The sequence below is a fragment of the Centroberyx affinis genome, unplaced genomic scaffold, assembly GCF_046629955.1.
Source record: "Centroberyx affinis isolate AG114_WGS23_722 - 3 ecotype Tasmania unplaced genomic scaffold, CSIRO-AGI_Caff_v1 ptg000166l_1, whole genome shotgun sequence".
Classification (NCBI taxonomy): Eukaryota; Metazoa; Chordata; class Actinopteri; order Beryciformes; family Berycidae; genus Centroberyx; species Centroberyx affinis.
The window spans coordinates 130,878-156,709 of NW_027278863.1; the positions used below are offsets into that span (position 1 = coordinate 130,878).

The window sequence follows — 25,832 nt, forward strand, 5'->3', positions numbered from 1 at the left end:
ACGTGCTCCATCAGCAGTGAACAACAGTCGGCAACAGTGTGGCAGGGTTGATAACTCATTCACACAGAAGATGATAGCCGTGGTCCAGGTGGATCACAGTTTTAACACTTGCTAGACTTCTCAGCCAACATGTTTTTTAAACCTAAGTATTTTGACGTAGAGAATGGAAACGGCACTGTCGCTCACACACAATGTCATTGCCCTTACAATAGATAACATTGCACTTCTGCACTGCTGTGGCTTTTACAAAGTTGAATTTCCAATATGGTAGGAGAGGTTGTTGTTGTTCAGTGGACTGTTGTCATGTCCCCGCAGTGCCTGTAGTGGTGCTGTGAGGAGTCTGCTGTGGACCCAACAAAAATCCTCAGCAGCCTTCCTACTGCTAATATTTGCTGTGGATAATCTATATTTACATGCATCTGTATTTCAAGATATACCGAGTTCGATGAAGATCACTGTTGGTAGCCTAAAATATCGAATATCGATGCACAAATAGCCTAGCTGATTCTAATAGACATTTCGGCCGTCTATCTGGAGCGAATACCTAACACAGCCCATACCAATTCAAGGTAAGCGAAACAGTTTACAGCCTGGACCTCAATTTCTAAGAGCCCAATTTTGCATAGACGCTGGTCGGACACGTTGTCTACTAGAGGCCCCTGGTTTCCGAAGCTGAGAGGCCTATGGATGACTCGTTTATTTTTGTCTTCGTGATGTAGCCAAATAACATATATGTCGTAGTTAAATATGAACAACTTAACGTTTTTGACAATTTGAAGTCGTTTAGCTAGCTAATATAAAATTATTTAATGATATTGATCATTATTCAGATCGAAGGATGTTTTGAAGGCCTGCTGGGACAGGCCCCAAGCCTCCTTTGTAGGCCCTTTGTCTGGAACTATTTGACCATAATGTGCAATGTTTGTATTCTGTGAATTTCCACGAATGAGTGCGATCGATTATTGCTACTTTTTTTATGAATACACTTGTTTTTTGTATATAACATTAAAATGAAAGTGTACGTTTATAATGTCAGTTGCTGATGTTTCCGTTTCCTGGTTAGCTACCGCCTACTAATTTGTGTTTTTAGCTTTGGTAGCTAGCTAAAGTTAGCGTCTTTGCCGCCTCTTCATATCTGGCTTGTTTCGCTAAAATGTATTTCTACCACAGGGGGGTTATGTAGTTGCCTCTGAATTAGAGTGAGGACACTTGTTTCATGTGGAGACGTTTACAATTATATAGTATTAACGTCCATAACTATCAGTTGGTAGCGGGTTAGCTAATGGTGGACTAGCTAACTCCTCAGTCTCTAACGGTAGTTGGCTAATGTTGGCTAGTGTTAGTCAGTGCAAGCTTTCTGGACACTTCTACATAGCTAACTAACGTTTAAGTTGTTAACCCGATTGACATGGATGGTACCTAGCTAACGTCTCCTTGCGTGTCTAACATATAGCTAGGTTACTTAAGATGTAAATCCCGTAGCGCTGTCAGAACCAACTTGTAAACAAATAAGCAAACAAATTAACTGCAAGTTAGTTATCTGGTTGGCTAACAGCTACTAGCTGCTATAGCTGGACAGCTAACGTTACAACTATGTTGTGGTGTACCTGTAGCATCCCATTTGAATGCTAGTCTGTTATGAAGCGTCACATTATCAAAAAGCAGCTTATTTTTATTTGAATCGAAAAGGGTGACTTTTGACGAAGTTATTTATGAGTGCTCAGCCAGCCGTGTACGTTCATTTTGTATGCACGACCCAGCTATGCTGTTTTTTGCTTTTAACTTCTTTTCGTGCACTAGAAGACAGCTGTCATGTGATTTACAGTGTTTTACCACCATCATATTATCATTCAAGTGTCCGCACTAAGTATAATTGAATGGATTCTTGAATAAAATGCTGCTGTGTGTTTACAACAGGAAGTCACAGCATCCCGTCTGTTTCTGTGTGGGATTGAAAATGAGAGGGTATGAAAACGTGGCTTTTAACACTAGTCAGAATTTTCAGTCAAAATGTATTCAGATTGGCTTATTGTTTATACATTTGTGCCACGTTAAAACCTTGATCACCGAAAGCATAGACTTCCTTATGTGCTAGTTTATGAGCAAAATGGGATATATTGCAATGCAGTACTTGTCAAAGTGTCGGAATTTCGTTTTTGACATGGAATCAAAATATTCAATAAGTAAGTTAGAGTCTAAAGCTGTATGTTTGTGCATGCCATGCATGTTTCACATGTTGAGTACACAATGGTCTAGAATTAGATAAAATTGGTGTCATGAATATTTAATCTCCCTAAATACCTGTATTCCCAAGGACTGGATAAACAATGTTCTGTAGTAGGGAGGAACATTTCTGTGTCTCTTCACCCTGCATGTGAGTCACTTCCTCGGTGTCAAGTGTTAGTGGTGTAATTCTCTGTTTTCCCTGACTTTATCCCATCAGCTGATGTTTTCAAGGACAAGAGTCACGTGATGTATGAAGGCAAACACATACACTTCTCGGAGGTGGACAATAAGCCATTGTGCTCATACAGCCCCAAGCTCTGCAAGCAGCGCAGACTAAATGGCTATGCTTTCTGTATCCGGCACGTTTTGGAGGATAAGACTGCCCCCTTCAAGCAATGTGAATATGTGGCCAAGTACAACAGCCAACGATGTACCAACCCCATCCCCAAGTCTGAGGACCGCAGGTATGTGTGTGTGGCAGATTCCATTATTCTTTAAAGTAAGGATATCAGTCACAGATGTGCACAGTATGTTGATGATGTATGCTTTTTTTTGCAGATACTGTAACAGTCACCTGCAGGTTCTCGGTTTTATCCCCAAGAAGGAACGGAAAAAGAAACATGATGCTTTGGAGGAAATGCGCTCGCGGCCTCACCTGGAGTCAGTGGCTCTCAACATAACAGTGCCCTCCCTGGCTCTGAAAGCTCCCAATGGTCTGGATGAGCTTCCACCCTCTCCCCCATGTACACGCCTGTTACCCCTTCCAGATGGGGAGCTCCTGGACCCTTTTGCCTTTTATGAGGATGACACAGATGGAGAGGAGGCGGGTACTCCTCGGAAGGGCACCACCATGAAGAAGAAACTACAGAGCCGGCTGGTGCTCAACCAGAAACTCTACCATGACACTGACCTCTTCCAGCCACCTCCTGAGCACTTTAGCCCTTCCCCTGTCCCCCGTGTCCACCCCTCCTCCCCGCTCAATACTCATCTCCCCCGTCAGCAGTCAGGACTTCTCCAGCCCCCCCAGCACTCCAGTGTGACTTCCTTCATTTTCCCAGGACAGCAGCAGGGTTTATTATGCAATGCAGCACCACCTCAGACACCCAACTTTCTGCCTCCAGGGATGCCCGCCAACGCAGCACCCAGTCCGACGCAACCCTCTGGGCCATCACTCAGCAGAAAACCCCCCTTCACTGCCACTCACTTGCCCACCACTTGCAGGGACAGTGGTAGTAACACTCAGCGGCATGTGGTAGTCATGCGTCCCGCTGCCTTCTCACCGCCTGCTGCCTGCCTGGCCAGGTTGCAACATCTGGTGCAGCTCTGCACCAAGAGACACCAGGAGCATGGAGACCTCTTCCCTCATTTAGGTGCCTCATCTACCTGCATTTACCAACAAATAGCAAACCCCATACATACATTTTTTGTATTTATCCTTACTTGTAAGTCAATGTGCAAGACTCTTGAAGGACTGACTGTGTAAGATACTTTGGATATAGCTGTTGTGATATAAGCCTGCTGAGATAGATGAGCTGCTCTAACAAGCTCTCTTCCAGGACTGGACTGGTCAGAGGACAGCGCAGAAGATGATGAAGAGGAGGCAGAAGGAGATCTTCCTTTTCACAGCTCTTGGAGGCTGCAGGACGGGTTAGTCGGCGTCTTCATACTTAACAGTAGAGCATGAATTTTGACATTGCATTTCTTGTCATGACTGCTATCGATCATTTACTAAATAGGTTGGAAGAAGAGGGTGGTTCCTCGCGGAGAACACGGCTACTCAGGCTTTGCTCGTACCTCCAGGAGAAATACAAGCACATGTGCAGGCAGGAGAGGGCAAGCATCCGCCAGAAGAGATACCGCTATGCCTTTCGCAAAGCCTTGCTGCACGCTGCCAGTAAAGACCCCGGCTCTGCTGGGCAGCTCATCCAGGAGCTGCGCAGTGTCTCTCGGGCCTCCTCAAGGTATCCACACTAATATCATATCAGTAAACTATATTAATCTCTGAGGACTAATGTGATAGTTTCTGGAAGTGTTGTGGGCTTAACTAAATGAAACGTCTATGAAGGGAGGAGCCCACTTGATAAACCCATTGGCATACCTGCATACACCCACGTAACATCCAAGACAGGTTTCCATATATGTGCTTTCCCCAGATAACACAAGAGATGGTTACATAAGACCCAGTGTATTAGTAAATATTAGAGTGTAACTAGGAAAATGTGCTGCATTTGTGACTGACATTCAACATAGAATAAAATGCCTGTGTGAGGGGCTCACTCATTGTATGGATAGGGCTCACTGTCCTCGTTTTCTGCAATAGCGATGGTCCTCTCCTCTTGAATTTGAAATGTACAGAACATAACACAAGCGGCACTGCTCTGATGTGAAGCACAGATGGAGTGTTGTTGATATGGTCACTGTTTGCTCAGTCCTGGTCTGTGTGTCTCTTTAGCGTGGTTCCAGCAGGGCAGCAGAACACAGAGACAGGAATCTGCACTGGCAGCACCAAGGGCCAGGCCTGCAACAACAGAGCTCTGCCCTTCACTCGACACTGCTTTCAGCGTATCCTTTGCACAGCTTCACACTCGGCGCACAGCACTGTTACCTAGTTGAGAATATATTTTTGTCTATTGGGAGTTATACAGATTTTTTCCCCAACATTATATGTGATGTATGCTTTTGTAATGGAGTATCATGATCACTTGCCCTCTGTCTGCTGTATTGTATTATTTCCTTCATAGTTGCCTATAGACATCCTGTTAAATCGTTCCCAGCAGCTCTTCTCTAGTTGCACAGCCAAATTTGCAGATGGTCAGCAGTGCTCTATCCCCGTGTTTGACATCACGCACCAGACACCACTCTGTGAAGAGCATGCCAAAAAGATGGTGAGTTCACTGTTTCATGTTCCATTTATGTGATTGCTCTGCTTGATTTCACATGGTCTTAAGTTATTGTTCATACTCCGTAATACAATGTTCTTTTGGCATGTTCCACATAGGATAACTTCCTGCGTGGGGACGGCAACAGGCGAGTGCAGCACCAGCAACAGCAGCAGCGTAAGCCACGCAAAAAGACCAAACCCCCGGCGCTCACCAAAAAACACAAGAAGAAGAGGAGGAGAGGGCCACGGAGGCCCCAGAAACCCATCCCTCCGGCGTTGCCCCAGGGGAACCTGGGAATGCCTTCTACCAGCCTAACCATGCCCTCGCAGGCCAGCATCAGGTCTGTTCTACTCATCTGTCTCTTAAACCCATGATGTTTTCAGAGAGCTGAAAAATGTAGTCTATGCAGATCTAGAATCAAGGAGAATGCTGTAATTCTCAGGCTTTCAATTCACATGCTATGTTTAATAGTCCCATCTATATAATGGCTTATCCTGTTTCTTTTGTAAGTATTTTTTGTTGTCTTGTCTTTGTGGCAGGAGCCCTTCAACCCCAGACCTGAGTACAGAGGAGCTTCCTGACGATATCACCAATGAAATGGCAGACATTCCAAATGACCTTGAGCTAAACCAGGAGGACTTCTCCGACGTGTTACCCAGACTCCCTGATGACCTGCAGGACTTTGACTTGTTTGAAGGTGCCTCTTGTCATGCATCTCATTCTCAAGCATCACTATGCCTTTCATTTGTACACAGTCTTGCTAACGATACATGTTGGATATGTGTGTGCATGTGTAGGTAAGAATGGGGAGCTGCTGCCTACCACGGAGGAGGCTGAGGAGCTGGTGCGTGCGCTGCAGGCTATGGGGTCCTACCCAGACTCTCTGGTGTGCTTGACTTCCATGGGGGACCTGGCCTCTTCTGAAGGAGTGGACCACCGAGCCATGGCCGTGTTCCCTGGGCCGGTCCAGCCGGGGGGCATGGGGGACCTGCTGAACAGCCGCATCCCTACAGAGAACTTCACCAGCCTGGAACTGGAGGACAATCTACTGCAGTCCACTGGGGGTCACTTTCCCCCCTCGCCGCCATCTCAGCCCGCTAACCAGCCTCCAACCTCGTGCTCCAACCTGACCTCATCTTCCTCTACAGTAGCTTCCTCCACCAACGCCCTGCTCACACAGACCCCCCTATCAGAGCGAACGTTCTCCCGGACGCACACATCCCATGTGCTGGCCAAGTCAGACGCACCCACGTCATCTCCACAAGGCAGCCACTACAGCAGTGAGCATGTGCCATCCCCATACAGTGACCACATATCTTCCCCCCACGCTGGCTCCTTCCAGACAGACACACCTCTCCTGCTGGAAGTCCCTCTTAGTGGGGTACCAGGGCCGCCGCGCTCGTCGTGGAACAATCTCCCTCTTCCCCTCACCGACCCTGCGCAGTTTGGCAACCTCATAGGATCGGAAAGTCATCTCATATCCACCTCGCTGTCCACTCCCCCTGCCACCACCCATTCTGTGACCCTGCAGCCCATGGCTGCCCTCTCAGTGATGCCCCAGAGTGGCTTGACAGGTTTAACTACTCCCCCCGCCCCCTCGCCCTCGCTCTCACCCTCGTCATCACATGATCTTCTGACCTCCACGCAGCCCAAGCAGCAGCTCCCTCAGTTCAGCGCGGCCTTTGGCCATCAATTGGCCTCCCACAGCGGCATCCCGAAGGATGTGCAGCCCACCCACAGCTCCACAGCACCCCCCGCAGGCTTCTCCATAGCGAGTGCCACTGCTGCAAGTGCCAACAGCGCCACACCCCCTTTCCCTCAAAGTAAATGAGAGCAAGCAGCCTGCAGCGGCTGCATGATAGTCGGTGGACTCACAGTCACTTACAATCCAATTGACTGGCTTCTGATTGACCACCCTTCTTCATCTGCTACATGTGTGCAATGTGGTAATAGTGCACTATTTGATATGATTTTGCACAACCTCAGATTTTCCTTACTATTTAAAAGTTTTTTTTCTATAGCCAGATGGTCTCCAGGATTTCAAGTCAGTGTGGGTCCACTGGTTTGATCTGTGTGCTGCCCTGTGGTTTCACCAGCAGGGGGTGACAGTCAGGCAGATTTTGTGGTGGAGGTGGCTCCATAGTTGAATGAACCGGTGAAAACTGGCAGAAGGACCTTAGGAGAGATTATCTCTATCATAGTGACAAAAACAGTGCTCAGAATTCATCGACTTAGAAGCCTCAATCAGCAGTCAGTTTTGTTTGCTTCGCCAGTTAAGTCCTGTCTTAAAACGATCAACTATGTCCTGCCTTGCTCACATGGTCATTGCATATTTTTTCCACTTGTTTCATACACTGCTTCAGTCACCCTATGAAAGACACGAGAGTATAGGTTGTAATGTTTGTGACCCATTATGTTTCAAGCTATTTAACTGTTATCATGAAATAGAATCTTATCCAGTCAGATTTCACGGAAACATGAATTTACCAAAATAATTTTAAACAGCTGTTTTTATATTGTGTATATATTTGCTCTTTTATTGGTTTGCTCAGACGTCAAGAACTGTTTGACCTCGCCATTGGTTGTGGGGCTCCATTTGGGTGGCCTAGTAGACACTTGAAGGTAAATATGGTTTCTTAAAGCAATAAACACATGGACATACTCTCGTATTGTAAGGTATTGTATTGGTCTCCACTTAAATGTAGCTTCACTTTGTGATCCAGGCTGATGTGGACCAGGAATATGTTTGGGCCTATATAACTGTCATAAACCTTTTTTTTAAAAATAATAATTTCACAAGGAACTCGAGATTTGTCCGAAATAGACCACTGATCAGGTCAGACCAAGTTCTCTTGGGTCATAGTGAGTGGGTTTGTAAGGCTAGGTAAATGAGCTTCGGTGTAATGGTAAGGGTAATGATGGCTAAATCCAGTGGCTTTTTAGTGTCTACTCTGAAAGGTGCTCTCTGGTCCCCATATACAATGGTCTTCATAGGGACGCATGTAGTTCTTCATGAGAGGCAAACTCGATTTCAGGAATCCAGCTGGGGAGGAAACACATTCAAGGCCATCCTGCCCAGTGAATGACTAAGAGAAAGCGTTGTTAGTGGTGTTTATGGATACAGTGATATGGTATATGGACATTCATCTTTTGCCCTCTGTCAGCTGTCTGCGTGACATAGTATGAACTGGTGCGATGGGCATGACTGAGGTATAGCACTGTCTGTCTCTAAAACTCAATTATCGGATGAATTTTAAGGTCAATGATGCTTGGTAACCTGGATTCCTATCTTAACTGTACGTTTAGAAAATGAGGATTCTGCCTATGCTAACTGAGAACTCCTCCCCTGTCTGGTAACTTCTCATACAGCAGTACAACCACGGGCTTTGATAGATACTGTATTAGAAATTGACAGATTCTCGGACATTGTTGAGTATTAGGTATATAGAGTAGCAATCTCTACCTTGGGGTTTATTGGTGAATTATTGAGTAGCAATGGATTGAAATTGTTATTTGCAACGTATTCAGTGGAACCTGTGTTTTGTGGAATGAGTCTCTTGTTTTTAATGGCTATCAAAATGGTTGTAAGTTTTCATAAAGTTGGAGGGATCGATGTTTGTGTGTATGCTGTCATTTTGTTTGTTTTTAATAATATTCTGAAGGACAATATTTTTGATAGCTATTAAACTCCAGCAAGCAGCTACCGCTGCTGAAAATCTGAGATTGCATGGGGCAACAACCTTTTGTTTGAGAGCATAATATCAACATTAAATTATGGCCACTGGCTTCATTCTTGGTGGTATGAAATGACATCCAAATATATGCATCGTGTACCATTATTTTTTTCTTTTTCTTTTTGTGGAGAAAAACGGATCCAGATCTGTTGTATTTCAACATAGATTTGCACAGGAGTGAATGAGGCCAGTAGTCTTTTACATGTCCCCATCTGTCTTGCCTTTTGCTTGGACACTCATTAGAAGCAACAGCTGCCATCATTATCAGCATTGAGCCTGCACCAGACCCCACTTCCAGCTGTGAGAAGGCCCAGTTCTTTCTCTCAGTTCCAAAGAGACGGCACGTTACGAAGTGTATACCCGTAGCTCCACAGGACACAGCTGGGCTTCTCGGTGACCGCCGTGTTGTCATTCGTAGACATAAATACAGTGCCCCTAAAAATCAGGTAGGATGGAATGTTTCTTGAGTTTGAAGTAAGCAAGGCAATACTGCTGTATTCACATAGCATGAGATTAGTCGCTGCACCAGTTTACTCTCCCAACAACCACATAGAACAAAATTAACAGGGCTCGTAGGCACTTGTAACTGCTTGAATTCAGAGATGGCTGACAAATTCCTATACTCATTGAATGTACTGTATTACTGTTTTTAAAGATGATAGGATGAGCTAATATTCTAGTCACCTTTTGTTATTGGTCCTTGTTTAATTTGTCTAAGGTATTTTTTGTATACAAAGGTTTACATTTTTATGTATATTTTTCTTGTGTACAAATTATGTAATATGTGTATAAACACTGTATGTAATATCTGTATATAGTGTGACAAATTTGACCTTTTGTTTTTGGATGTATAAATAAAACTTGCTGTGAGGTATTCGCTGACATAGGTTGCACAGTATTTTTATTCACCATTCTCCTGGAAATAAGTTCTTGAGAGCACCTAGACATCGACATTGAGATGTTTACATGCAAACAGCAACTGGATTATCTACCCAAACCCAGTGGTTCAAACGGGGGTCCAGGGATCTTCAGGGGGTCGTCAGCAAAATGAGAAATGTCACTCAATAGACATCAGCACAATAAGAGGAAGTCTAAGAATAACTTTTGGTAAGATGTTCCTCTGCCCTCCACCTCATCTACAGTAGACAGTTAGGCCTATACAATTATATACTCAATCATACATAAATATACTGGAATAAGATTAAATTACACATTTTAACAGATTATTGGGCTTCATGTTAATTGTAGTTGGGCTACTGAAATACAGGAGGAACATGGATAATTCTAATGATGTAGAATACTATATGCCGTGCCTTCAAAAGTTTTCAACCCTCTTTAGTTATTTTGTATTTGTGGTGTTGCAGTTTGAATTCAAAATTGATTATATTGAGATTTGTCAACAATGAACAAAATACCCCATAATGACAAGTTAAAGCATGTGGGTTTTCTTTCTTTAGAGATTTTCACACACTTGCTGAAAATTAAATATAGAGATGTAATTTAAATAAGTATTCAACCCCAGCTTGGATTTTGACATTTTCTCCCATTCTTCCTTGCAGATTTGCTCATTGGTCAAGTTGGAATGGGAGCATCTGCGAACAGCTGTCTTCAAGTCATTCCATATATTTTGACTGGTAGGACTGGTGTTAGATGGGTGATGAGCTGTGCCAACGTTTTTCCAGACTTAACAATTTACATTAAGAGTTCAATTATTTAATTGGACCACAGAATATTTTGCTTCATGCTCTTAAAGAGTCTTCCACGTGCCTTTTTGCAAACTCCAGGTGTGTGGTCATGTGCCTTTGTTGATTAGATTTGTGAAGATCTTGTCCTTTGGGTAAGATCTCCCCTCGCAGCCAAGGAACTGATTCATTCTAAATCATGTCCTGTCAATTGAATTAGCCACAGGTGGACTCCAATCAAGTTGTGGTGATAGATATCTCTAGGACATTCAATGGTATTTGGATGCACCTGAACTCAATTTAAGTGGAATGTCACTGCAAAGGGATTGAGTACTTATTCATTGACTCAAAACATTTCAGCTTTTCATTTTAGCTAATTTGTGAATTTTAAAAAATCCACTGACATTATAGGTTACTGTGCATAGGTGACAAAAAAAATCCTGATACATCTTGAATTCAGGCTTCAACACCACAAACTGCAAGGTTGAATACTTTCTGAAGGCACTACTCACTGTTCAGTCATAAACGAATGGTGTCACAACCAAGTACATGTATGTATCGGTCAAACAATACCAAAAATGTCCATCAAATTTGTATTAGATTTTTTTATTTTTCCTCAATCATTTGAAAACTTACAAGAAGTCCAGTACCATTGTGCTGAACGAGCAAAGGGTATATACTGGACTATAAACTGTCAGCAATGCCACACAAAATGAAATGTACATTTTAAGTGATAGCTATCCAATGTTTATTGATAAACATCAAAGAACCAAATTTTACTCTCTCTATAATACTGCTCTTTTGGGTTATAAAAATATTGTTTCATAGTATATATGCCTTCCTGTGCTAAGAAATGAGTCCTGATGATCACACTGCTTTATTGCCATACACACAAAAACTGGAGTAATTACAACATGTTGTAGCCTAGTTAAGTACCATTTCTCTTTAAATCCGTGTGCAACACAGATAGAGTCATATTAGACCGTCTAAAAGGTGCAAATTATGTATTAAATTTGTTTGTGTGTGTCAGGAGGCGGGGCACATGGCACTTTGACGTATGAGAAGTTTGACTAGAGAGCTAAGGGTCAAGTCGGAAAAGAGCAGAAAACACTTAGGAAAATATGAAAATGGCAATCATTCGTATAGCATTGGGTGACACACGGGTCTGGTACCTTTTCTCAATCACTTCAACTGTCTTATTCACCTCAACAATGAATTCTAATTTTACTCATTCATTTCAACAGGGTATTCTACCACAATTAGCTAGCAGGACAGAGAATGTCAATTGTATTTGGACATAAATGGTAAAACTTGACAAGTAAATGGGCAATTTAAGAATTAAAATCCAAGAGGACACCTAAAGTTAATTTGCCCAATGTACTTGGCAAAAACAATGTACCCTCTGACCACATACAGAATAAAATTATGCAAATTCATCTTTTCTGAAAAGAAGCAAATTTGAGTCCATTTGTTCATTCACACATGCCATTTTGACATGGAAGTAATAATTTTTGAGATTTTTTTTTTTTTTTTTTTTTAAGTATTGCTGCATATGCATTTTAATTCCAGAGGAAAAAATAAATCAAAACAATAACATTTGATCAAACATTTTAAAGCTGATACTATTCACCCCATTCATCACAAAGATTCTAAGGCTGATTCAACTCTGTGTTCAGGACTCAACATTCCTCCGGTCCTGGAGCAGTATGCTACAACGCATACTGTGCAGGTCAATTCATAGGAGTTATATATCATGCACATTCCATTTAAACTACAGAGTCAGAAGTAGTAGAAAAGTGCCGTTGGTCTCTTAACGGCTCCTGGCTTTATGTTACTGTACACATCTATGAGCAGTGTCATCTACTACATGAGAAGTCTAGGCCTATAAGCATTTACTGTATGACTGAACAACTTCTCACCTGTATCTTAACCATGTAAATCCAGATGGAAAGATACAGCCAGGTTAATCTGTTACACTGCATGACCAACTCCATAGAGTCCAAGCTGTGAGACTTCAGTTGGACATTTTTGTCAGATAGCATGGCGCATACCTGCAAAATAAGTCTCATGCTACTGTCTTATGGCTACTTTGTTTATGGTCAAAGGCATTTATATTCGAAGTGCAATTAAAGCTGTTGGTACGCTGAGGAAATAGATTGTACCACTGCAGCTCCCAGGAAGACTTAAATCTGTTGATGATGAATTAAGCTAGATGATGGCACTGCCCTAAATGGAATGAATGGACGAAACCTCAGTTTTTCTAACTAATCAAACACAATCGGCAAAAAAGGATGAGGGAAAATCCAACCAATCAACACAACTCGAGGCCTCATGGAACTGGGGCTGGGAATAGAGTATCCAGTGTTTAAAACTGGAGGGGGTTTGAGTGATCCAGCCATTTTTTACATTCTACATCTTCAACATTACAATGACAGCCACAGCATAGAGTGCGAAACCAAAACTCAGAGAGCATTAAGTAATACAAAATAAATCAACACTAAAATAGGATAGAGGGCAGCCATTTTCATTCAATGGATGAGTACTTAAAAAAGTTTTACAACAGGAGAAATCAAAGACTGATATACAAAAGAACAAGTAATAAAGGCAAGGCAATCTCAATTATGGCCATTTTAGTCTCTCAAAATATTTACCTTTAAACCATTATCTACAGTTTGAATTTGGCCATTTGTACACAGTGATTCCTTAATGCACGCTCAATTATTTTCAGTAAAAATGAGCTTATTTACAAGTCTGTACAACCACCCAATAGAGCTCTTTCCATCTCCCAGAGGACCCAATCCACTTAAAGCAGGATACCTGAGTTTTCAATAGAATGCTTCAATCCACTCATCACTCTTCACTGCACATTTCACAGGATATCTCGCACAGCCACACACACATGCACACAATTAAGAATGCTAGATACTTTCTCCAAAAGGTTGCCGAGTGTAAACCTTTAAGAATAAGCCACACCAAAAACTCAAGAGTCTTTGCAGAAAGACAGCTAACTCCACTCTTAAAATAAAACATTTGTGAAGGAGGTATTGAGAAGGGACATCTTACAGCAGGTGGCAGTCATGGTGGCAGCTGAGCAATTGGCCACTGACTGTCCTGAATAGGACCCTCTGCGGCGTGTTTGCGTATAAACAGACATTAATTAGGCCAGGATTTGCTTTAGGCGAATGAGTTATGGAGACCTTCCTGGGAGATTTCATCTCGGCTGTGGATGTCAGAGGCAATGATCTGACTGCTGCCATCAGGGTGGAGAATGAGAGCAGAGCTGGACATAACTCTTCTCACTGAGAGGTGGCGGCCCTAGGTGCAGAAAACCTGACAAACAGAAAAAAAACACTTAAAAGTTTTCCCTTTGTACAGGCCACTGGTTAAAAATAAAATGCTCAATCATAGTTACATGTCCTGAAATGAAAAACGACTTCTCACTATGCTGTGGAAAGCAATGATGGAAACTGCCATTACCTCTGAAGTCTCTGCACTAGTTCAGTTACCAGGGAGTCACAGATCCCTGGGCATGCCTCTTCAGCCAGGAAAATGGCTTCCCTCAGCTCCTCTGCAGCCTCCGGCTTGCCATTACTTGCCTCACCCTTCTCTTTCAACTGCAAAAATGACAGCTTTTAGATGATATAGTGTGGTTTGCCTAAATATTCTATTTGTAGGGTGATGACAACGATGACAACTGCATCTGAACAGAGACAACAATCGCAATTACTTTAACTTGGGATAATTTAACACAGAAGAATGCACTTACCTCTGAAAACAGTGGGGAAAAGATTGTTGACAAGCTTTGTGACAAAGGCCTCTTTGGACTTTCTTGCACCTGAAAAATTAAGCAGGATTTTGAGGTTAAAAAATAAATATGGGACACCTTTGACACATAGAAGATCTGCTCTTGCACATGAGAAGGTGCACAATAATTGTATTTTTTTTTCTTTTTGACATTAATGTATAGTCTTACCTGTTCTCTCTCCAGCTCAGCAGGCTGTAGTGCCCCATTCTGAAACTTTTTGGGGTCCTTCTCCCTGATGGTGTTGAAGATCCAGTCATCATTGCTAGAGTCATTGCCTCCAGACGCCTGGCCATCTGGCTCCCTACATTGACACAAAAAGTTAAGAACCTCATAGGATTGCGCCAGCTGCTAGATTTTACTTTGAAATTATACATTTGCCATGTCTTGTCTCCCGTTGAACTTGATGGAGATGGTGCAGACAACTTACGAGTCAGATTCATCAGAGCTGGATTCATCCCGAGACTGCTCTGCCTTCCACCTCTTATATTTGTCAATCAGCTCTGTTAGATAGGATGTCTTTTTGGCATGCCTTACAATCAGCTTGTGTTTTAACAGCTCTTTGGCAGTTGGCCTCTAAGGAAACACACAAAAGAAACTAGTGAATATTAAAAACATAGCTTCGGTTTTGTACAGTGAGCAAACTTAAGGACTATTCTTAAGGGTATAAGCAAGTGTCTTTTGAACTTACAAAGCTGGGCTCCTTATTTAAACAAGCTTCTATAAATTCTTTAAGTGGTTTGCTGTAGTTTCCCTCCAGTGTGGGTGGATTGTTCTTTGGGATGAGGAATAAGACCTTCATAGGATGGAGCTCAGAGTGGGGCGGCTCTCCTTTAGCCAGCTCTATTGCTGTTATTCCCAACGACCAGATGTCTGCCTATAAAACAAAACAATTTAGGACAAAAAAAAACCTTCTTATTAAAACATTAGAATCATGCACAGCTATCCACAAATGGACTTGCTTGAACAGCATATAATGTTAAAAGAAGAATCATGTGAGACACTGGCTGACTAAAGCAGCATTAGTGTATTTGAGGAACCTTTTGCAAACTCAGACTATGACATAGTGGTTTTGCTGATAAGCTGCAGTGACTCATGTGGTTGTTCCTAAAATAAATACTGTCATTTCTAGTCATGAAAACACATCTGAAAATGAGCTTAGAAAATGGCAGACAAAATAAGCACATTGACCTCATTCACACAGCAGACATTTTGAACTTTCAGGGTGGGAAACTCTACCCAGAAGACTGTCATAGAGAAAACTAGCATTACTTCAACACAGATAGACCAGTTATCTGATCAGATAGTAATGTCGGCAACAACCACAATGACTGCTTGAATTTTGGGAAATTAGTTAGCTAGCTTACGAGTTAGTAAGCTTACAAGTTAGTAAGCTAGCTAAGTTACTAGCTAGCTACCTAGGCTAGAGCTACAGCAGGTAGCGATAATGGGACAAATATTGCAAAATGTGTATCTCTGGATTAATGAAATTAATTTGTTTCTAATATGTTCAGTGGGGAATCTGTGAAATGATAAATGTCTGTATAATGTGCATCTTGGTATACAACAATAGGACAGAGCTGTGCTGTACTTCTCACTGGACTAGTCTCCCACTCTGTGTGTTCAAACTGTCCCACTGTGTGAATATGGTCAATTGGGGTCAAAAGAGCAATGAAAGGAGAGGAATTAATCTTAAGTACAACAACCTTTAATTTCAGTGTCATTCCATGATAGAATACTACTTTTAAACTTTAATTCCATAAACCAGCATGGCATAATACACATGCTCCTTTCCTACAGTAACCTTGAGTGCGATAATGAAACAGGCTGAGATCATTCTGACCTTTGAATCATAGGCAGATTGCTTTATGACTTCAGGTGCCATCCAGAACGGAGTGCCAACAAATGTGTTCCTCTTTATCTGGGTGTCCGTCAACTGGCCTGCCACTCCAAAGTCTGCCAGCTTCACGTCTCCTTGTTCTGACAGCAACACATTGGCCGCTGAAAACAATGAGGAAAAAACACATATGTCAACAAGCAACATGAGATACATCACGTTACATTCTTGTGAATGATGCTTTGTAGAAAACTTAGCGCTGCATTCCCTGTCAGCACTGATAATAGTGATTTTTTAAATGCAAAGTGTCTAAATTTTTTCCAATGGGAAAGATAGGAACAATAAGTACGTCAACCACCGAGAACTGAATCTAAGTGATTCCAGATGCTGGATGTGGCTGTGATCCATGCAGTATGGCATTTACTGTTTACAAAGAGAGCATTTCCTCTACAGCTGGCGAACACTGATGCCAGTGCACACTAAAGGCCTCACTTCAACAACATAAACAAGATACCATGTTCCTGTGGTATGTCTCTTAAGCCGCGGCCACACTGATCCGTCACAAAACGGACAGAATTACTAATGGATAGATTTCTGTCCGTTGGGTTGTTTTGGAACATTAATGGTATTTTTAAAAAAAACACCTCTGATTTGCAGTGACGAATCCGTCTGTCCAGAAAAACAGACGGAAATCTGATGGAGACAGACGCGACATCAGCGCTGCCCAGACAACGGACAGCTCTCACTGAAAATTAATTGAAATGAACGGAGACAAACAGACACAACTGATCAGTGTGGCCGCAGCCTTAGGCCTGTCATTAAAGCAAAGACCAAGCCCATATTCACTCATACCTTTGATATCTCTGTGGATTTTCTTTTCAGAGTGCAGGTACTCAAGCCCTTTCAGGATCTCTCTCAGAATTGTGGCAATCTGCGTTTCATCCAGGGGACCTGGTTCCAACTAGAAGAACGGATGTCAGTGGTGTGATCAATATGTGATCAATTGACTTTGGACTACTCTGAAACATGGCATGGGTTTTAGATAATATTTAGGCCTACACATTAAGTATAAATGGGCCTGTAAATAAAGGTAGGATCATCTTCCAAATGGGTCAATTACTTTATTTCCACATAAACTTACACCTACCAAATCTAGGGCTGATCCTCCACCCAGATATTCCATAATAATCCATAATTTTGTACCCTGAAAAATAAACCAGCAGTTAAATTAGAGTTCAGGCATGCACTGATATAACCCAAAGGCTAATCTGACATTATACTAGACCAGATAGAGTTCACAGATGCAAGTCAGATGTCACTACAAACAGAATAACTGTCTAAATTCACTTTTGACCCCTTTCATACAAAATTCCAACTTTTGCAGAAAAGTGCATAAAATCAATTAATTCAAGAGAAACCACTATGCAATAAGACACACCATCAAATTAGTCACATGCACAGTTAGGTTGCTTAAAGGTGTTATTTGTAGCATTTTGTTTCTACCACATTTCCCATAAATCTCCTGCCTGCTGCAAAGAGGATACTTCTACTTGTTCTCCCTCTCTGGCATCGCTCTGTATGAGGGTTTTTTTTATAAAGCAAGAAGGATAAGAGTGGATAACAGCCCTTTATAACCGCAAATATGCATTCCAATGAAGTAAGCTAACATGAAGTTGAGTTAGAATGGTTTAACTGGAATAAAAATAAAAATAATTTGTGCCATAAAGCAACAAAGCAGTGTTCCAGAAAAATCTGATCTGGTGAGACACAATGTAAAATGCAGTATAGAGAGTGGCAGAGGCTGCCAATCTTCGATGGTGTTGTCATTTACATTAATCATACTATAAAGCAAGAAATCTCTGTCTGTATGTGGGTCCTTCGCATATCTCGAGAACCGTTCGTCCGATCTGCTTCACACTTGATGGGTGTATTGCTGGGGACCCAAGGACGTGCAGTGTCGGATTGGACACGCGACACATTCAATATTAATAAACTTTGAATAAACAAGTGAACAGCACTCTGTGCAGCAGCGGGGCTCAAAGCAAGCGACTGATAGCCTCCGCCTATTGTGTGTTTTGTTTTTGTGAACGGGCACTGCACTAGCAAAATTAATGTGGTAAGCATTTATTGATTGTAAAATACTGTACACCACACCTTAAAGATATGTGAGGCAATAAATTCTGAGTAATTCATTCTAAGTGCAATTCAATAGCACATTAGTAAAGCCCTTTGAAAAGGAGAATGAAGCACACCATACTTTCAACAGATGTAGTGGTCCATGGCCTAGAGTATTGTATGAAGACAACACTGACAGCTCAAGCTACAGAAAGCTGAAATGTTATCACCTTATGCACAGCTTACATCACTGTGGTAAACTGCTGACACAATGCAAACTAGATGGCACTCAGTAGAGCACATACCTCTGCCAGCACTATGCAATAAGTCAAGATATGCCAGTTCCACATGTCGGATTTTCACCAAAAGTTAATTATTTCTTCCATGCACTATTACCAACTGGTTTCATGTCAGGTGATGCACACATTTTCATGACTGTATCTGAATTGGGACATGAGATATGACTGTTCAACTTCTTGCCACTTTTAAGCATTTTAGCCGACAATTGTAACACCACATGGCCAATCAGCTCTATCTGTTCAGTGGCCATTAGGTGTGCCCTTCTTCCACTGTATCAAGTTTTGGAAAAACTGGCAGGGCGGTTATGTCTAAACCGGAAATGAGCTCTCCAGTGCCCCCATTTTGTTTGATTGGACGAACAATGGAGGGTCTGCCTCTTCTTATGTCTGCTGATAGGCACACACAAAGTTTGATGGAGATACATGAATCCGCTCTGAAATTATATGCCTTTTTGTGAGAACCCACGTCCACTGCCACGCCCCCCTTGGGCTCACAGACAAACAGACAGAATAGGTTATCACTGTATCCTCAAGATACCCCCAGAACATATTAAGTCACATTCAGACTTAGCAACAGACATAGCAGTTAGTGCTCACACACAAATATCAATGTATCCAATTTCATTATGAATAGCACTATGGTTGGAGAGGTATCAAACAGAAATCATTAACTTAAATCCAGTACTAACACAACAGGGACTAGAAGAGTATGTATTAGCCTGGCAAGAGAGAGACGTGTTCCCCAAGTCAGATTTGATTTCTCCTTTTTAAATGCTAATCATGTATAGCAGTGTGAGAGTGAGAGAGTTAAAATGGCCATATAGCCGCAGGCTTTAATTCAAAGCCTTGTCTGCAGCCCAGACAGAATGAACAAGGTAAAGCCAAAGCCAAAAGCCTCAAGTAATGTCACAGTGTCAACAATATTCCAAAACCCACTGGACCCAAAATTGTACAGTAAGTCACCATCCAAATGAGGAGAGCTAATCAAATAGCCTTGTTTTCCATCATTCCTGAATCATACAATGATAACTGCTGTATAACAGTTTTAGCTGCAGCCTTGAGAGAGAATTTGCCTAATGTCAGGGCAGGAGATTATTTCCCTCATTCTGCCTGTCCCTAAATAATTTCACTGTGGTCGTAAGTGGACATAATATTCATGCAGCGATGCAGAGGAAGAAATGCAATTAGATCGTCATGGGCTTTCTTACTTAATTTCTAGAGTGGGCTGGTTCATGGTAGCCTTGAAATAATGAAATGGCACTAGCGGATTCAAGCCAATGGCCAGGCTAATGTGTGTTGAATCTGTCAGAGAACCATATACAATGGTGCTGCTATCAATACTGCTGTATTTAATTCTCTAAAATATAAACTGTTAAAACTGGCTCCTGCACCATTATCTGGCAGCCGGGGACTACTAACCATCAATTACGAAGTAGGCAATTACATTTAACATTGATCACAGTAGACAGGTTAAAATGCTACAGTGTAGGTGCACTTTATTAAATCAATGGACATATTGACAAAAAAATAGTTCCCTGCATTCTCTTTACAGAGAGCAATTAGCCACCTAACATCAGGTGGTTTATTTTATTGTATTCAACTTCCACTCCAACTACACAGCCTTGGCAAGTGTACACTTCTACAGACTGACTTTCTGGTTGGAGTGAACCCTGTTGCTGAATGCTTCTGAGCAGTGCTGTATACTTGTCTGAAAGACCAGACACATCTCAGTTGCTTGATCCAGTTGTGCTCAGAAGCCTGGGGTAACACCTGCTGCCTGCTGAAATGTTAAAGTAATAATCTGCAACATTTTCATATAAATAAATGAAGTGAATAAATGAGGCAGACAACTTGAGTGGTGCTACAGCTCCAGATCAGCTGATGTGTCAGCTGAGCTTGCGTATTGCCACTGCCAATTGGGCGGTGTATTTAAGCTGTCAAACTCACTTAGGTAATCATTCTCTGCTGCTGCTCGCCCTGCTGCTGCCGCCACCTATGCATCTCACATCCCATTACCACCCCAGCATCCACCTGTGGGCTCTGTTTCTTTATGGCTCCCCAAGGAGGGTTGCAATTAATCGCTTCCTGCTCTCACTTTTTCTGGCTTTATGCTTCGCAGGGAGTGATTCAAAAGAGAGCCTTAACACCAAAATAATAATGTCTCACTGAATTGTCTGTTTTGCTACACTGCTGATTGCTCATTTTCTGTTTCTAGCACCAGCAACAGCAGTTTGTTTGGAATAAATACAATAACTGGGTTGTTAGCATGAGCAGCAATAGCCACCATGGCTGAACAGACAAAGAAAAGAGCGGCACCTACAGAAACTCAGACATCGACATAAAATCCAAGGAAAAAGACACAGTACTGGACATGCTGTTTGACTGTCAAATGATCTATGGGAAGTGCGGTGCAAAAACACCACAGCAATGAAATATTGCCAAAATAAAAAGAACCGAGGATCAACACACACACATTTAGAGCAAGGCACAAATCCCATGCATACGTACTACATGCAAAAAAAAGCCTTGATTCCCTCCTTCAGCCAGCAGCATAACTTGACTTAATGGACCACTAACTCTTTCCTTACTGCTGTTAAGTACCCACTCACACTAAATGCTCTGTGAGAGGCACTTTAAGCACCATCACATGTAGCCTGAACATCTATTTACAACATATGGTTTGCAACTGAGTGATGCAATCCCTTACAGTCAACAAGGCATTTACGGAAGACCAAAATACCTGAGACTTTCACATTGTTCCTGTTCTAAGCTTGCATGGTCTGTATAAGTGCAAATACTAGCTGCATATACTCGTGTAAAGTCGGCCTATTTCTGGTTGTCCTGCGGCAATCTTTGCAATAATACACAGGCGAGACTTGTTCCATTGCCCGTATGCATAATTTATTGACCCACATGCACTTGCCAACAGTTGCTTGCAGGAATACACTACTAACATATGCATTATGTCTAACATGAAACTGTTACAACTCCCACACTGAATGATATTTGAACTGGGGTTAAAGCTTACCTTGAGATAGGATCCATAATACTTGGTTACAAAGGGGCTGTCACATTGGCTGAGCACTGTGATTTCCTGTTGTATGTCTTCTATTTCATCCTCTGCCTCCTCCAGGTCAATAATTTTAATGGCCACAACTTTCTGAGTCCGATTGTCGATGCCTTTAAAAACTTCACCAAAAGAGCCTTTCCCTATCCTCTGCAGCTTAGTAAAAAGCTCCTCTGGGTCGGCTTTGAAATTCTGTGGGACAGAAAGACACAGAGAGAGAGAACAACATGTATTTAAGTATTTAACTTGGAACCACAGGGAACTGACAGTGGCACAGCCAACATGATATGGTGTCACTGAATCAGCTGCTTATGAGGTCTGTGGTCAGGTAGTAGAACATTTAATTACTTTCAGAGTTGGTTCCAGCTGACCAAGAACAAAAAGTTGGGCAGCAATTCAAGAGTTCATTTGGCTGTGGGGAGAGGATCTGGGTTACAACTTCCGAGCTTTGCACTACACAGACATACAGTCTAGCCTGTCTTACACTGTATTATGGCAAGTCCATTGGCTGGCTGTGATCTTGACTATCTTCTACTGCTTCACTAGGACAATGACAAGGTATAAGCTAATGAGGAATGTGCTATACTGTAGGTCTTGTAAGTGTTACCCAAAAGCCAAAGCCAATAACATCATCCTCACTTCTGAGAAACTTTAAGTGGTGTGTGGAATTCAAATCGTGAATTCAAAAACAGCCACAGACAGCGTACAGTAGCTCGACACTTAGATGTTCGTTTTTTCCCCCCTTGTTGACAAACAAAGCAGTCCTTTACATATTTTTGTACTGCAGCCTGGCTAACAGCTAGGCCTGTGTGTGTGAGACCAGTCTTTTACCCTTTTCTGATCAAATTGTGCTTAATAGACAAAGTAGCTGTGAATAACCATACTTCAATAGTGAGACAATATCACACAAGCTGAGCTGAGGCTTAATGACCTCCAGCATAAAGATGAAGCAGATAGGCTACAAATTGAAGGACTACACCCTGACTTATTGACTGAACTAAATGGCTTATTTCCCCATGGTCCACAAGGGAGTGAATAATGCTTTTCATGCTTGCCATTCCAATTTCCCTTCCCGAGTGGCAATGATTACCCTAAACTACCTGAAGCATTAGTAGTGTTATGCAGTTCCATAATTTACATGACAAAAACAGTACAAATAAGTCCAATGACTAATTAGTTTCATTGGAAGCATTGAACTGTATTTCATCTGAAAAATTAAAATGCAACCATTTATGCTGTTGCAGTAGGTTTAATAAGAAACAAACTAAGGCAATTTAGCATGATACTAAATTTACCAGATAACCCAGCGCTAAGGCGATGATCTGTCAGCTAGCTATGCATATTGCTTTCATATCTCCCCAGAGAATGGTTTCCTGTAAGACTGCTAATGCAGGGTGGGTAGACCTATATGGGGAGGGAGATGAACAGAGGCTGTTGCACTTTGAAAAAGTGGCAAAGAGGGGGCTGCTGAATTTTGATAGCAAAGGGTCTTTACAACAAAGACAAAGAGAGGGAGCGGTACAGAATAAAGCAGAGTAGAAATAGCAGAACCAAAAGACTGTCATAACACTGGTTTGGTCAGTCATCCAGGTGAAAATTATTATGTTGAGTCTGACCTCTGTAAAAACAATGGGAAAAACAACAAGGGCACTGTGACCACAGACTACACATGTTGGGAACGTACTTGCCATTTCCACAGTCAGCAGGTTTGGTGCAACAACTAAAGCTGCCTGAACCTCCCTCTAAAAGCATGTGTTTGATCCTCGCCCATCTGCACCACACAACTGTGTGGTCTACTGTCATCCACGCCCTGGAGGTTTGAGGCTCATCACCAGCCCCCCGCCCCTAACACTCCTCTCCATAGTTGCCTCTGGGCCTGGGTCTGCTTTTTCCACTCTAAACCCATATCTGGCTGCGGGTAGCCTAATTGAAGGTTCACCATTCAGGAGGAGTGGTACTGTGTGCATTCAAACATGGCACGATTCATACAGCTCTTGGCTATGTCGCCCCAGGAGGTTGTCAGTCTTACATCCATTGTGTGAATGGGAAATGACCAAGTGACCTAGTTTATACCATTTCTTCCATCACAGCATGTATTGACTGCTAGCTTAATGGCTGGTTCAACTCAACAAGAATGAAGTTGATCATAAGAACTTCAAGTAATATAGCTATTAAGGCGTTGATGAACTTTAACAATGCAAGTGGGATAAGTGAGAGTTAGCCCATTATGTGGATGGGGTTCAAGCATTTTTCAAGGAAAGAAGGTCTTTAGCAAAGTTTAGTGCAATGAATGTTGTTTTTCTAACTGAGGAGCAAGCTGGATCAGAAAAAAAGAGTAGATGCATGATAAAACATCATGCCTTCATTTAATAGGTTGTAGGTACAGGAGGGGCAACAAGACAGGCGGCACACATCACAGACAATCAATCAGTCAATCTGTACGTTAAGTCAAATAAGTGCATTCATCACTGGCTAACAAAGGTACTAACGTTAGATGTGACGTTAGTCTAGTTTGCGATTAGATAAGAACGAAAGAAAGAACATACAGGCAGCTCAACTTTGGAGCCTAACGTGACAAGTAAGTAAAATGTGGGGTGGCTGGCTACTTAGTCAACTTGCCTCTATAGTTTACTTTTATAGTTTACGTACCTGCATCCCAGGCAGTCCACTCTGAATAGGGGAGTGAGCCATGGCGTCAGATCAGCAAAGATGACGCCTTACTTCAGCTGGTTCAGTTTTCCTAATCAGAGGCAAATGGCTGTAGTTACCTGACCGATGGCTGGTTAGGGTGGTCTGCTCCAAACTGCAAATGGTAAGGCTTAAATTGCCGGAACAACGTAGTAATGGGGAACCTCGCTTAATTTGCTAGTTCAGTTGTCTCGCACTTCGAGCTGCCTTACAGCACAATGTATCTCTTCACTCGCCTTCCGCAGATAGACTCACAGTTAGCTAACGTTAGCTACGCTAGCTACTTTAGCAGCTAGTTAGCAAACGTTAGCTAAATAATTCTATCGCAGAAGCACGATGTGGTCTCTAAGCACAAGTTTGACCACTTCCCGATGTTAAAATAGAGTTCCGGTAAAATGTTCGCAGAAAAAAATAAATGTACACTGTAATATAGTTGTATCGTTTGTTGTTGTTCTATCCTCATCACTTTTCTCTGTAGCCCAACGCCATCTTGGTTGCTGTCACTCTCATTTTCAGGAGAACCAATCAGAATCGAGAGGAATCAAAAACAGTGCACGTGTCGTCATTCGTACACTAACACATTAACAGAAAAAGTTTTTCCTAGAAAAAGAACAGTTGTATCTTATTTGTCACTCTGTAACCAGATTTATTATTTTGTCGTTTTTTTCTCATTTTGGTTTATATTCAGTTTACCTCTGTTTTCATTTTTATTTATTTTTGTATTTTATTTCCTGCCATCTGTCATCCTCCTATATTTTGTAATGATATGTTGTTGAATTTGTCTACATTTGAAATATTTTTCAATAGAGCATAAAAAATATACTGGGAAAAATAAAATACGTTTATACTTTTCATAGCTGCAAGTTTGCCACATTGAGTGGGTTGGTATCCTGAGTGATACCTGATGTGATACTGATATCGATCAGCCTTTTCATGGTCTTTCAGGTCCAAAGTGTGCACTTTAGTGTCAATCTTGAAAATTTGTCCTGTTTAATGAAGTTTCACAGGAAAATGCCTGTAATGTAAAGTCAATTTTTTACACCAGCACATTGCCTATTTATTGAGTTGCATAGCATTACACCCACACTTGCTTTTTCTCGGTGTGATAACTTCTAACAAGGGTGCCAAAGCATTTCTTGTCAAAGACCCCCAAATAGAGTTGTATTAGACCGCAAAACCCCAGTGGATGACATCTTGTCCCAGAGACCTCCATCTGAGGTTGTTGTTGTTAGATATGATTTAGTGCAGAATTACGTAACTGTCTACTGAGACAACAGTGTAGAGAATAAAACCTAAGATCAAAACCAACATTCTCATGCATAGTCTCCTGCTAAGGAAATTAAATAATGATGAGATGAAACAATTTCTTATTTGGTAAGCTAGGGACCCCTCCCCTGGAATCCCAGGGCCTTTCTACCATCCTTTTGACATGGCAGTATTTTAGGAAACGGGTGCAGGATACTCAGTACTAGCCTCACATGTTCATGTTCTATTTTTTGC

The 25,832-nt window shown here is 42.0% G+C and overlaps 2 protein-coding genes across 4 annotated transcripts; one reads left to right on the forward strand and one right to left on the reverse strand.

Moving 5' to 3' along the window:
* The first annotated feature begins 290 nt into the window (after positions 1–290).
* Positions 291–9,716, forward strand: ino80da (INO80 complex subunit Da). 3 transcript variants are annotated; one of them, XM_071533484.1, is made up of 10 exons: positions 291–569; positions 2,444–2,690; positions 2,785–3,596; positions 3,783–3,873; positions 3,963–4,187; positions 4,679–4,788; positions 4,978–5,111; positions 5,225–5,448; positions 5,648–5,805; positions 5,906–9,716. In XM_071533484.1, exons 2-10 carry the CDS (start codon positions 2,473–2,475, stop codon positions 6,937–6,939), a joined length of 3,006 nt encoding a protein of 1,001 aa, XP_071389585.1. In that variant the 5' UTR covers positions 291–569; positions 2,444–2,472; the 3' UTR covers positions 6,940–9,716. The 3 variants fall into 3 exon arrangements, with proteins under 3 accessions (XP_071389585.1, XP_071389594.1, XP_071389576.1); XM_071533493.1 differs by lacking the exon at positions 291–569 and adding an exon at positions 1,928–1,965; XM_071533475.1 differs by lacking the exon at positions 291–569 and adding an exon at positions 2,078–2,183.
* A 2,316-nt stretch (positions 9,717–12,032) lies between these two features.
* stk24a (serine/threonine kinase 24a (STE20 homolog, yeast)) lies at positions 12,033–24,814 on the reverse strand. The gene is made up of 11 exons (XM_071533546.1): positions 24,294–24,814; positions 21,606–21,836; positions 17,311–17,367; positions 17,016–17,124; positions 16,170–16,327; positions 15,018–15,203; positions 14,757–14,902; positions 14,498–14,630; positions 14,291–14,359; positions 14,002–14,138; positions 12,033–13,854 (listed from the first exon to the last, which is right to left on the reverse strand). The coding sequence occupies exons 1-11, from the start codon at positions 24,333–24,335 to the stop codon at positions 13,821–13,823; spliced, it is 1,302 nt and encodes a 433-aa protein (XP_071389647.1). The 5' UTR covers positions 24,336–24,814; the 3' UTR covers positions 12,033–13,820.
* Between the last annotated feature and the right edge of the window lie 1,018 nt (positions 24,815–25,832).